This window comes from Eptatretus burgeri, chromosome 16, assembly GCF_056783735.1.
Source record: "Eptatretus burgeri isolate ZD-2024b chromosome 16, Ebu_testis_v1, whole genome shotgun sequence".
NCBI lineage: Eukaryota > Metazoa > Chordata > Myxini > Myxiniformes > Myxinidae > Eptatretus > Eptatretus burgeri.
In genome coordinates, this window is record NC_140976.1 from 60,577,745 (window position 1) to 60,592,026 (window position 14,282).

Sequence of the window (14,282 nt, forward strand, 5' to 3'; positions counted from 1 at the left end):
TACCTCATGGGGCCCATGGAACCAGTTAGTGGGAATTTAAGTTAGATTTAGAAATTGATTTTGGGAGACACGGACGGACATGGAATGTGTAGTGGAGACATAGCTTAGCAGTAGAGTTAAATGGAACGTGAATTAAAATAAGGGATGACGAGGGGGCATGAGCTAGTTAGGGGGACGTAGTTAGAGTGTGTTGAAAAAAGAAACGAAAGAAACATAATGAATGAATATGGGTCAGCGGGCCCGAATGTGTGAGCAGAGTGAATGTGGAATGCATCGTGCGATTGAATGATTGGGGGGAGGAGTGAATCCCACCAAAGGGAATCCGGGATTAGTGTAATGCTAGTTAGTGGGTTAGTTAAATTAACCAATCGGATGTCGTTTTGTTGTTGGTGTTGAAAGAAGGCATGAAACCTTTTTGAAGGGTGCAGGAGTCCATTGACCGGCTGGGAGCGTGGCTGTGGAAAGGGGAGGACTGAGTAGAGGGCACCCCGGGCACGGAGAAGTCAGCCAGAGTAGGCCATGGGTCCAAGCGACCAGGATAGTGGAATGGGCACGGGTGACCCTCGGAAAGGGACCCGGGGCACCAGAAATGCCACATGGGCATATATGGTGGAGTAGCCAGGAAGGGCACTCCCCGCGTTCATACAGAATAGGTAGGCTCGGAGACAGCCTCAGGGCCCGGGGGTTCCGTAGTTTGAGTTCGGTAGACGGAAGTCCCTGCCAGTTGAGCCACGCTGCCTAGCCACGAAATTGTGCAAGGACACGAGAGAAAATTTGCGGACAGGGCCCAAATTGATAATGGACACCAAAACAGGCGACGGGAATCATGGTTTCTACACCCAATAGTTTAAAGAGACAGGCGTGTTGAAAAGCCCCGGGGATAGTTTAAAGTTTAATAAATGCCAGGATCGATAGGAAATGTACCCCTTCGCACCATCCATCCCTTCGCTCTCCGTAGGTCGCTGGACTCACTGTGGGAAGATTGCTGAACTCTGTGGAGGTTATTCTGAGGCTCCATTGGGCCTCGAGACAGATCCACCTGTCTCTTCCTTATTCCCCTGAAGAAGGATCTTAGGGGTTGGGAGTAGGCAGGTAGGATAGGTTAGCCAGACACAGACAGTAAGGGGGTAAGGGACAAGCAATTATAAAGAAAAAATAAAAAAATAAATAGGGGGAAGTCGAAATTTTGTTGTTGCAAACTAAGGAAGTGGGTATGGACAAAGACAGGCAAAGGCGATAGATTGGGGGGAGACAGTAGGTTAGGTCCGAGCCCGTTTTTGGAGCGGCCGGCACCACCGCACTCCCTCCACAGAACCTCATGGACCAGACCAGAGGCCGGCCAGCTTCCTATGCCGGCCTGTTGTGCTGCATCTGCTGGTTCGCGTTTGTCATGCCTTGTTGCCTGCCTTTGCCTTGACCCCATGCCTGCTTGCCCTTGTTTGCATTGCCCCTGTGTCACCATCTCAATCATGTGCGCCAGGACCATCTCTTCAGTGTGTTTGCAAGGACTGCCCTGCAGGCAGCCATACACGAGGACTGCATGTGAGCAGCCCATGCGTTCATTTGTGTTTTGCATCCATCCATCTCCATCCATTCTCCTGTGCCAGAGACTCCAATCAAGCCACAAACTGTTGACTTTGTTGTGCCTTCCTTCTAGAGATAACAGGTCCTGGGCCATGGTTAGTGCAAATAGTTAAAAATGTAAATAAGTTTTGCAACCCACCTGTGTGTTTGTCTTAGCGCTAGCAATCTTAGTTAAGTTGTCTGTGTGAGTCTGATAGTTTAGTTACGCAGCGCACCAGGTTATTTATTTTTGGGACATGTATTCAAATGGATCCGTAGGTAAAACGTACTAAGGCAAAAACCTATACCTACATGGCAGACGAAAATTTACGACTCAGGACGAGTCTATAGAATGGGGGGGGGGGGATAGTGTTACGGATATGGAAGCCCTTTGGACACAGACAGTCAGCAGCCCCCGCAGTTCAGTTATTTCAATAAGTATGTGTTTATAGTTAGGGTCCCGTCCCTTATGTCCAATGGGAATTTCATGTGTGTGCTGCGGGTTTATTTTTTAGTCAGGGTTTTTTTTTTACAACAACAACAGCGGCACCATCCCTCACTCAACCTCGGTCGCCATTACGCACGTGGTCTTAGGTGAGGAGGTAGGCGGAACTACAATCGCCTCAGATTGGGACTCCACCCAGAAGGGTGGGAGTTGCCCCGCCTACCGTGGGCCTGTCCAATGAGCGACGGCCAGCGAATCGCGCGACGCAACCTTCCAATCAGGAGGCGAGTGGCCAGGGAAGAAATCCCTCTCACCTCGGGAGAGGTAGAGTGATCGGCGCATTCTGTCTGGCTGTCTGGGTGTGCCTCGCCTGGTGTCGTCTGATCCGTGTGGAAGCTTTTTCGGCCTTGATCGCCTATCTCCTCATCATCTCTCACCTTGTCCGCCTTCGTGCTGGCTGGCGTCCGTCGCTCTATCCTTTGTCCCTGGTGCTTGGTGCTGCGTTGAGGCGGTGGCTTCGAGTCCCGCCACCGGACAAGCTCGACCAGACCGCACGAGGCGAACAGGTGCAAGTGCAGATTCTTGCCCTCAGCTCGCCTTCCCTCCCGAGCTGAAGGGCCAAATAAAGGCCGTGGCCACCATTTATTTTGGGTGTGTGCGTGTGTGTCTGTGGGCCCAGTCTATAAGTAGCAATTGTTTAAGTGCCTTGTACATTACTTGCATTCCTTCTTGATAGTCAGTTTAACTCTGCTCTTTTTGTGCTCCCCTGCTCCATTATAAATAAACTCCCCAATCGTTCAATGTACCAGCTCGTTGTTGTGCTTTCTATTATTGACCCAGCACGGTTCGTGCTTGAGAGCCAGTAAGCCGATTGGGCTGTAAGTTGTCGTTTGGACCGACGGACTTTGGTAATTCCGCTCGGTTACACCGGACCGAGGTCGCTAGAGCAACCCGGTTCGACAGAGTCCGTTGAGGGTGTGACTTCTCTGGTAATTTGACGACGTGGGTACTTAGGTATATTGAAATTTGGCTATTAACCCTACCCCACGCCGTCAGAGAATTGGCGAGCACGGTCCTTAAGTGACCCGTGACCTTCGGAGTTATCCGAGAGTCACGACCTAAATTCCGGGGTGTTTGGTGGAGACGACCCTACTGCTCCCCCTAGTGGTCGTTTATCGCCACCGAACCCCGGCCCACAACAATATCAGACAGGGCTGGGGGTGGAGGGGGGTGGCCAGAGAGGAAACGGGAGAAGAGAGAAAGACCACTGACCTGCCTGCATTGAGAGAGTGAGAGACCCAAACTCAGACTCATCATGGGAGATACCAATGATCCTAAATGCCGTGGTTTCCACAGCGTGAAGCCGAGAAAGGTGAGAGGCGGGAGCACTGGCCTAGATGGGAGAGCAGTACTCCATCAGGTTGCGGATGAAAACTTTGTATGTGTTCAGGTACTCAGGTGTGCCAGGGAAGGACTGTGCATGACGGAGGATGCCCAGTCGGCGACTGGCTTTGGAGGCCTGCTTGGAAATGTGGCTTTCCCAGGAAACATCATGGCAGATGGTGAAACCCAGAAGCTTGATTGAAAGGACTTCTTCAAGAGCATTGTTGAGAAAGTAGATGAGGGGGGGGGGAGGTGGAGGGTGGGGGGGGGTTTCCAGAAGGTCCTTTCAGAGAGACATAGTGAGAGTATGCCTGTGTTGGCTTAATAGTTAGGGTGGTGGACTTGAGATCCTCAGAACCTGAGTTGAAATCCCACTCGGCTGTTGAATTAATACCATGTGGGATTGACTCAGCCTGTCATCCTTCCGAGGTTGGCAAAATGAGTGCCAGCTTGCTGGTATCCTCTGTCGGAGTGGCATCCTGTCCAGGGGTGTACCCAATAGCCAAGGAGACTGCTTAGGCAACACCAATGCTCTGCACAGAGTATGGCCCCAATGGATGGATGGACAGTGAGAGTGTGAGATTTGACAGGATTGAAAGACATGTTCCATATGTTCGTCCAGCTTGTGATTTTATCCAGATCTGCGGAGAGTGAAGAGGCTACTGCTTGCCGATCTGAGGGATGACAGATGGTACGGCAGAGGGTGAAGTCATCAGCAAAGAAATGAGGATTTTCCAGAGATTTCCAAACATGCAGACAGAATTCCACATCAAATTGCACATTTCCTCCGATCATACACTTATCCATGCCAAGAGTTGTTTTCTGTGTCAATAAAAGTAAAAAGCATTTTGTAACGTTTTTGCATCGTGCATCGTCCTTTGGATGGACGTAAAGCCAGGTGTTCCGTCTGCTGGTATTGGTTGACATTAAATATCCCAGGATGTGATTTGACCAAGAAAAGATGAGTTGTTCCTTCCACCCTGACTGACCCCAAATTGAACTCCATTTGAACTGGCACACCTACCCAAACTAGCTCGAGTTAAATGTCGGGCCTGGCCAGACATTTCTTGAGGGACTTGGGCCAAATTTCCTCCTTGGCCAACCTCACAAAATGTGGCATTTATTTGTCCCATCGAAGTAGTTGTATTAGTAGATTTGATGATGGCTGCCCCTTGTAATCAGAGAAGTCGACCATATTTGGTTAAAATGTATTAAAGCTTTGGTATTGTGCATCCATCCGTGATGTGGAGACCAATCAATGATTTGCTGTGTTTGTTGTAGCCTGGCCAAATGTAAACTACAACATCTCTGACGTCTCATTTAAGTAAATTTATACAAATTGATTTTCATCACCGTTTTGATGAACTGTTGTTTGAATGGTTTCAGGGATTTCAGACGGCTTTGTTTACGGCAACCAGGAGGATGCTCACCAATTCCTCAGATGTCTGCTGTGTGCAATGGAAGAAGGCAATCTTCAAGAACATCCTGGGTGAGGGTTTTATGGTCTCTTCAATGTGCATCATTTTTTTTTGTTTTTGAGATCAACTTTTACTCACCCAAGCTTTACAATGTTTAGTGCATTATTGTATAGTTGGTCGGTCTGAAATTATCTTATCGATTCAATCTGTCGCAGAAAGTTATAATTATACTCCATCCTCAGTTACGAAGTGTTGAAATATTTGTCTTTGTTTTGTTTATCATTGCAGATGCTATCAGTTTACCACTTCAACCTTGGCGATCAAGGAGGTATTTGGAGGCTTCCTCCAATCTCAGGGTGAGCTCTTAAAATGAATGTAACAAAATGTTTTGGTTGGGACTTTGCTCCCAGGGGTGAAATTCATGATGTTTGATCAAATTTTATGGTTTGTGAGCAAATGGGAAAGGTTAGTTGAGCATTTGATGACTTCATTTATGAAGAGTATCAGGATGAGGATGACTACCTATGCATAACTTACAAGTTTTCACAATCATCTTAAATTTACAAACAAATAATGTTAAAAAAAACTCAAAAAGTAGATTGGAATACACATCTGCTCTCAATGAGTGCACCTGTATTCCTCTTTCAGTGAAATGTCTGCGTTGCGGCACGGAGAAAAACAGACACGAGGATATGATGGATCTTATTCTGGATGTCGAGGTTGGAATTTCATGCTTTGCTTTGGAATATTTGTTTTATATTTTCCACTTCACTTCCTGTTCAGGGTTTGTGCTGATAGATTAAATCATTTGATAATTAACAAATTAAAGGAGCCTCAAGGTGGGTGAAACGGCATGCACATTTTGGTCAATGGCGACATATCGGCCTACCTTGTACGAAACAAGTGCTTACGCTACGGCCGACGGGCTGCATACCGTTCACCACTAAGGTTGAAGGGAGTGTCCACTCTCCAGACAGCACAGAGCACACACACCCTGTCCAAATGGCAAGCACCAGTCTTACCAACAAAAGCAAAACTTTATTCAAACATGTCAACATTCGTGTCAAATCGGGGAAACTTGGCCCCGTGCACGTCCTGGCCCGATAAAATGATTTTGTGATTTAAATTTCATTTGACTTGGATTATAATTTAAACTTCGTCAATGATTGTAAACTATATCACGACTTTGTCAATAATTATATATTATATGATGACTTTGTCAATAATTGTAAATTATATCATGACTTTTGTCAATAATTGTAAATTATATCACGACTTTGTCAATAATTATATATTATATGATGACTTTGTCAATAATTGTAGATTGTATCACGACTTTGTCAATGATTGTAAATTATATCACGACTTTGTCAATAATTTTAAATTATATCACTACTTTTGTCAATAATTGTAAATTATATCACGACTTTCTCAATAATTATATATTATATGACGACTTTGTCAATAATTGTAGATTGTATCACAACTTTGTCAATGATTGTAAATTATATCACGACTTTGTCAATAATTATAAATTATATCACGACTTTGTCAATAATTGTAAATTGTATCATAACTTTGTCAATAATTGTAGATTGTATTTCGACTTTGTCAATAATTGTAGATTGTATCACGACTTTGTCAATAATTGTAAATTGTATCACGACTTTGTCAATAATTATAAATTGTATCACAATTTTGTCAATGATTGTAAATTGTATCACAACTTTGTCAATAATTGTCAATTATATCACAACAAAAATTGAAGTGAATAGTTAATACATTTCATTTTCTCGTGTCTCACCATCTTTCTGCTTTCACGGCATCCCACCCCCTTCCTAATTCTCTGGCGTCCTGCCCCTTCGTGAATCAACACTTTTCTTCCTGATTATACGTTTCATTTTAACATACATAATAAATATTCATGTGAATTATTAAAATAGCCTTTCCTGTTCCGCATTGCATGCTTTGGTTCTACGCTTCAACCATTTAAACATAAGCTGAGGTTACTGTCTAGTCTCACGGACATGTGTTCAAGTACGTACACAAGATATGAGAAGTAAATTTAAAATAAATGTATTTTTGCTGGGAATAAAACAAAAAATGTCCACTGCATGAAGTTGACAAATAAAGACGAGTTAAACAGCTTTTCAGAACATAGCTTTGTGTCTTCATTCCTTGATAGCTTATACTTCAAGGTTTATAAGTAAATGTGCAACATGACACAAGTTGAAGTAATACCACAGTGACTTGAGACTTGACTTCAGACTTGCCCTCAAAGACTTGAGACTTGGCTCAAGTGATTGCTGACATCTCCGCATATTTTCTCCATTACAAAGCTCAATGATGTGTGTTCAAATTTTATGGTCATGTTTAACCAAAAATCTGTTGATTATTTTCAGGTGTAACGCAAAGAAGCCTGCTGCACTCACATCCACAATCGAGAGCCCTCCAAATGTCCTCATCGTCACACTTCGGCGTTTCAGTGGACTCACCAGCACTGTTTGGTCTTGCCCCTGTATGGCCCCTCTCCTTGGTCCAACTCCCCATAAGCGAAATCCGAGAAAACACCACGCAGTGAGCGTCACCCATCAATAATTGTTCTCACATACCATGGCTTCAGGACTTTAGTTCCCATCTGAATTTGCGAGCACATGAAAACCATCTTTCCAAATGGAAAGCGCAGCGAGCGGCAGCACAGCACTCAGCGCTGCGGCTCGTTGATAAAAAGAAATTATCCACGGCCCTGCCATTGATTACAACCTGTTTGTTGTCCTTGTGCACAGTGGTACAAGCACTTGGCAAGGGCACTATTACAGTTACGTTAAGGTCAGTGATCCATGTGATCATTTTCTGCATTGTTTCTTTGTCTCAGACTGGGTTTGGGGAAGCCTTGCAGGCCTCGGCTCGCACTTTGTCCAAGTTACATGATTTAAATTTATTTTTATTTTCTCCAAAGCATTTAACAGCAACCAATCAATACAAGTCCATTTATATCATAAGGAATATTAAGCCGGGTGTCCAATATATACGATACTTGCTTTTTCCCCTCAGATATTTCACCAGAGTTCATATTAAGCAAGCTGGTTGATCCTCGTCCTTTGTCCCATCCACCTGGAGAGGAACCTCGTTGCTGCCAAAGTATATTCTCATTTGCCAGTAATTCATTGGGTGGGTTGCCATTGTCTTTAAGGGAGCAATCCAGGCAGGAGTTTGGACGGTGCACCAGAACACAATATTTTTGGACACTGTGATTGAAATTGTGAACTCCTGCCAAAACCTGGTATTTTTAGTCTCCATATTAAATGATAAGTGGTACATTATGGTCTCTCGCAGACTCGAGCTGGATCAGCTTGGAGAGTCTTAAGGTCACTGAATGGTGAACTTCGAATGTATGAATGTTCTTACATTTCTTGTGTTTCTGTCTCGTAATGAAATGCTAACAATTGTGTGTGCCTCCTGGCAGGCCAGCAACGGCAGCTGGTATAAAATGAATGACTCTGTCGTCAAGCAAGTGGAATTGAGAGAGGTGTTGCTTGCAAAGGCATACCTCTTGTTCTACAGTTGTTCAGCTGGTGGTGAAAATACAGAACCATCAGACAGTGTTGAGATGTAGCATGGGGATCTAAAGTGGTAAGTCTGTCTGAATGATGTCTTGTTGTCGTCATGCACCTTTAAGTTGCTGTTGGCAATGTGCTGTTGCTTCAATGTTACACAGATCATTGCGGTTCTTTCGCCCTGCCTTTAATGTCCCATGTGTCTTCAGGAGTAACAAACAAGCCAGAGCCAAACCTCGTTGCAAGATTGATACCGAATATTTATCGAGGTGTCTGCATGACCATCATACGGGAAAGAGCAGCGCTTTGCCAGTGGTGCCAGCACATGCACCACTGTGTTGTGGCACGAGCAAGGCTTCTAGAAAGAAAAGACAAAGACAAGATGACTGCGACGATGATTGTGAAGGCACCAAGAGGGTGCGTCACCCTGATGATGAAGTGGGATCTGGTATCTCGAGCCCCGAGCTGTGAGTCCTGTTTCTAACGAGATCACTAAATACAATATATTATCTATAAATACAGATTTTATTTTTGAATAAACTCCTGTCCCATTCCATCTTCTTTAACCCCCTCTCACCCCACATTCTCCCACCCCCTTTCTTGAACTGCTTCATTGCCACTCTCCTGTTCCTGTGACTTTCTGTTTCGATCACCATTTACTTGATTTGCTAGAAGCACTTCTTTAGTTTTAGAGACAATCAATAAGTCCATTGGCTGACTGAAAGAACCAATGACAATGTTTCATATTTTTTCTTTCTTTTTAAACAATTTATACCTTTAACTGGGTGAACACTTATGTTCACTCTCCAATGTTAAACCACAGACTTAATGACCAAACAGACTGAAATAAGAGTTATTAATGTGTAGACAAATGTAGATTTTTTTGTAAAACTGTACTGTGATCTTCCAGGTCGATTTATGGTGGGCCAAATTTACCAAATGTGTTCATCACTTGTAGAATCACTAATCTGATGGTCACCCATTCAAAGTTAATCACCAATCATGGAAGAGTGATTATCTAATGCGTGCGATCAAAAAGTAATTACAAGCGTTTCAATGACAAGAAACTTCTACACGTCGTAAAGGCATGTTTAAGGCCTTGAAGCAAGCATATATAATTGGTAGTTTACATGAGGCGTGAATATGGATGTGTTAAGAGTACTTGATTTAGCACAAGAGGATAGTAATATTGTTGCAGGGCCGGGTATCGGCGACGAGCACGACCACCAGATGGAGCAGTACAGTCGGCTCCACCGATCACCCGAAATGTATAGGTCATCACCCCGGATAACTCCGGAGCCGACGGGTCCCTTATCGGACCGAAGTTCGCCAATAGGTCGACCACGTGGGGTAGGGTCGATTGCCAATTTCAATTTCCCTAAATACCCACGTCGTCCAACTACCGGGGAAATTCACCCTCGACAATGCTCGTACGGAACGAGACGCTAGCGTACTCGAACCGTGTGCGACCCGAGCGGACGGTCACAGAGCTTTGGTCGGTCCAAATGTCCCTTTACAGCGGCAAGAGCCTGGCTAATTCTCCAACACGCACCATGTTAAACCAATGGAAGGAAACACAAAACGAACTGATACATTGAACACATGAGTTTATTTATAATAGGTGGGGAAGGAGGGGAGCACATAAGAAGCAGAGTTATCACGACTAATAGAAATGAAATGCAAATAATGTACAAGGCACTTAACAGTTGCTACTTAAAGACGGGCCCACACACAGACACAGAAACGGACCCCAATGGTCTTTATTGAAGTCTTCCAGCTCAAGGACAGGGAGCTGGAGACCAGATCCTGCCCTTGGACCTGTCCACCTCGTGTGGTCTTCGATGATCCGGCTCGACGGGACTCAAACCCGTAACACGATGCCACTCCAAACACCAGGGACAGAGGAAAAGCATCGGACGCCAGGTGGAACGAGAGGAGAGACGACCAAGCACTGCCAAGCCGACCAGACCAGACGAGTCGATCTCCAGCACCTCAAACCCGATCGCTCAACCCTGACGCTGACTCTGACACTGACGCTGACTCCCTTTCCAAGGCCCTGGCGTTTCTTATGTGGCATTTCTCCTGCGGGATGGGGTGTCGGGGGAAGGATCGCCGTCTGAGACGTCTCGCCTCCCATTGGTCCGGGGTTCGTGTTGTGCCAGTGTCGTATCATGTTTATACAATTGTGCTTCCACAGCATTGCCAACTGGAAACTAATTTTAGAAGATGAATCGAGTGTACCCAGATCATCCTTTTTTATTTTTACGATGCCCCATCGAGACCATCACTATCCACTCCTTAGATTATTGTTGATTCCATGACGTGCAAGATCGTGACCTGCAGGTGTTGAGCAGCTGTCAATGAAAATCCATGTGTGCTGGTGGGTCATGTGTAAGCCCTTGAGATGGACCGTAACCCTCCCCCCCCCCACATGTACTTTTTAACAACAAGAATCTTTCTTCCTTTTTTTTGTTAAGGTATGAAAACGTTTATGGAATGCATGCTGCTAAAATGTTCCGTGATGGATTTTCGTTACCCTCGCCGAAGGAGAGGGTATTGCATTTGGGTCCGTTTGTCCGCAAAGAACTTTCGCGTCCTCCGCAACGCTTGTTGGATTGAGTCAAAATTCTCACCATTGGTGCTGCTACTAATGTAGAATGTTTCAATGATAATTATGACGTCATATGTCACGTGGTGTGGCAGCCATGTTGGAAAAACCGAAAAACTTTGGACCTCTATATCTCTGAAACCGCAGCAAGAAAAAAATTTAAACTTGGCACACGGCAAGTACTCCTCATGGGGGAATGAGTGTGATTATTTTTTTGATTTTTAAAAATGTTGTCATAGGTGCCTTCATTATGACGTCATAATTGCGTATGTGGAATGCAACATCTGATCAGTATGAAAGTCTTTGAGGGTCATCTTGGGATAAAATGGTCCACCAATTTTTTTTTGATGACTTCATCGGTCATGTGATTCAGCAGTCATATTGTTTAAAAATAAATAAATTAATAAAACCTTCAAAAATCTCTGAAATTGCTGAACCAGTCATCACTGCCAGCATTTATAAAGTGGCAGTTCTAATTATGTCTCTTATTAATTATGTAACACACCAATACACAAACACCAAACAACACAACACACAAAACAAGTCCTGGTGAGTGTCTGCAATCTCTGCCCTTTTTCTTGTTTAGATATGTTTTCAAGGTCATATGTAGTCGGAGTATTTGATTATTATTTTTTCACCTTTCTCAATTTGACTCGGTGTTTTGCACAAGGAGTTCATGGTCTGTGTCCACAGTCTGCACCTGGCAGAGTATTGGCAAATTGCACAGCACTTCATCTTCTGCTGATTCGAATGCAGTCAATCTGATTTCTACGTTGCCCACGTGTGCAGTCTACGCTTGGGTGGTTTGAGCCATGTGGTTGCAATTGCGAGATCATTCTCCACACAGAACTCCAGCGGTTTTGTCGTTCAGTGGACACGACGAGCAAGATGCTGATATCATGGACTGCACAAGGCTATCCATCTTCGGCCACCAATTTCGGTCGTGGAGGCGCTGTTTCATGCGCACAATGCCCTGAAGACTTTCATGCACCAGGTTGACCAGTTCGGTACACAAGGACAGCAGTTTGATCAAGCGATTTTTAGTCGGTCCCAGACGTAAGCATTACACGCTGCGGTTCGACAACCGTCGCATAGTTAGGTAGGAATTTACTGTACCAATAGGTAATTTCCACAAAGGAGTGCAGGGAAGGAACGTCGAAAGCAGCAAGTTGATTAATTTTTTTTTTTTTAAACTGTTGCGCCTCTCAGCTCAGCAAAAAGTACCTCCATGTGAGCCAATGGATGATGGTCCACAATCATTCCATTGTTGCGCTCCCACCAATTGATACACATCTGAATCCCCCTGTTGGAGATACTCAGGAAGATGCATCAACTTTCTCAATAATGCCCACCTCCAGCAATTGTTTCAGCTTGTCTCAGAGTGGAAGCCATCGCAATTTTTGTTGTACAGGAGCGGTATTGTTTTGGACTTTAACCTTCTGCATGAACTCCTTTCTACACCCTATGGGTGTCACAGAATCCACATGTGTTTCTAGCACAGAAATGGTTCGTTTTTGCTCCAAAGTCAGTGCAGAATCTCCTACAATGTGACACTGTAAATCTTGAATGAAGTCCATTCCTAGCAGTGGTGAGGTCAACTTGACTATGTTGCATGTGGCTGGAGCTGTAACAGCTTGACGAATAAACAGTGGCATGTAGGCACCTCCAGGACGGGTAAGTCATCTTTGGAGCACTTGACTAATTTAACGCAAGACTCCGTCAAAGATCAGTCAGCAAAATGTCTCTGGTACTGCTGTTCTGGCAGACTAAAGACAGAGGTACCAGTATTACCGATGAGCTCCACATTACAGGTATGCCCAGCAGGTGCTTTGATTTGTACCTTACAGATAATTTTATCTTTGGTAGGGAGAGCATCGTTCAGGTAAAGCACAGTCACTTCAAGGACTACAACCTCACGTACCTCTTTCTGGGCAGAATGGCAGACTTTTAAGGAAGTGTCCCACTTTCCCGCAGACGTTTCATTTTACCTTTGAAGCAGGGCAAGAAGGTGCATTTGCAAGGTGGTTTGAACACCCACACCTGCAAGCAGGTACAGTGGGTTTCAGTGGATGAAAAGTCCGCAGCACGGGTTCATGATGAAGCAATTGCGCGTTTGGTGTTGATCGCTTTGGACTGAAGCTGAATCGGATGGTACATTAGCATTCAACGTTGCCGATTCAGTTTGATGGGCCATGTTGACTGCTTTCGTTCAAGTAAGGTTTGGTTCCAACAGCAGTCTTTCACCAATCCTGGGATTCAAAACACATTCTACCTGTTGATCACATTACATCTCGTCTGCCACTTCACCAAGCTAACACGAGGCCGCAACGTATTGATTGTCATCTCTGGCGGAATTTAGAACTTTCAGCAACCACATTGATTTTCAGTACGAAATGCTTTTCTCAAGGTTCGAGTACACGCATCAACCAAGAGTCCGGCCAGCGACACCTGCCGGCCCAGGTTTTGCCTGTATACCTTGCTCATTTTTACCTTTGCACGTTTGCCTTTTCACCTTACCCAAAGGCCGACTCACAGACTATTCCTGAGACGACTCGTCATGCCATATTTGAGTAGCACGCGTCGGGTTGCTGCCAGCCGGGGACCATTTGTGGCCATGCTGGCCTGCTGTTGGACATCACCACTGAAGAACCTTAATTATTGAACAGTGGTGCGTGTTTTGAAATTGTTGAACCCACCTGGTCATATGTGTGTAGATAAAAAATGGAATTTAGAGTATAAGTTACATGCCCTGAGTGAGTGTGTAGTCGTAGTAGTGACTCAACGCATTAGGTTTAACTATTTTTCTTTGTGGGGACATGAATGTAAATAGTTTTTCATGTACAAAATATCACACACAGGGATCCAATCCGTTAGATGCTTGTGTTAAGTGGGTATACCGGTGTCCCTGGCAGCTTCGGAATGAGGCTGATACAGGGGAGGGGGTAGTGTGGACTTATTTCGGAGACCCCCAGGGGTGGTGCATACCAAAGCACATAAAACCCTAGTGTCGTTATGTTGTATCTTGTGCAATTAAACTTGGGAATCGAGCGTTTAGTATGGGAGGGGAACATGTGTTGTGTTTGTAGCAGCATTGTAGTTGTATGTTACACGAGGATCCAGACCCCATAATTCTGACCATTTATCTCTCCTCTTGCTCGTCTTCTTTTTCCCAGAATGAGAGTGGTGCCTGTGTTATTTGTGCTAACTTGACTGACTAAGGGGCTCATGCGCTTCGATCAGGCTTTTCTTTTTGTGACACTGTGACCGGTAAATACATGCCTTTGTGAAATAACAATCTCTTCCAAACT

The 14,282-nt window shown here is 44.7% G+C and overlaps 1 protein-coding gene across 25 annotated transcripts in view; it reads left to right on the forward strand.

The window, feature by feature from the left end:
- The window catches only part of LOC147011163 (ubiquitin carboxyl-terminal hydrolase 36-like), a 23,600-nt gene extending 10,130 nt beyond the window's left edge, over positions 1-13,470 (forward strand). For 13 of the 25 annotated variants that reach the window (XM_085860462.1, XM_085860464.1, XM_085860466.1 and 10 more), the window contains 6 exons: positions 4,778-4,880; positions 5,098-5,165; positions 7,212-7,386; positions 7,596-7,638; positions 8,276-8,442; positions 8,576-13,470. In XM_085860462.1, coding sequence (XP_085716588.1) covers positions 4,778-4,880; positions 5,098-5,165; positions 7,212-7,386; positions 7,596-7,638; positions 8,276-8,425 — 539 coding nt within the window. In that variant the 3' untranslated portion in view covers positions 8,426-8,442; positions 8,576-13,470. The other 12 variants (XM_085860457.1, XR_015052559.1, XR_015052558.1 and 9 more) reach the window with 12 other exon arrangements.
- Positions 13,471-14,282: the final 812 nt, after the last annotated feature.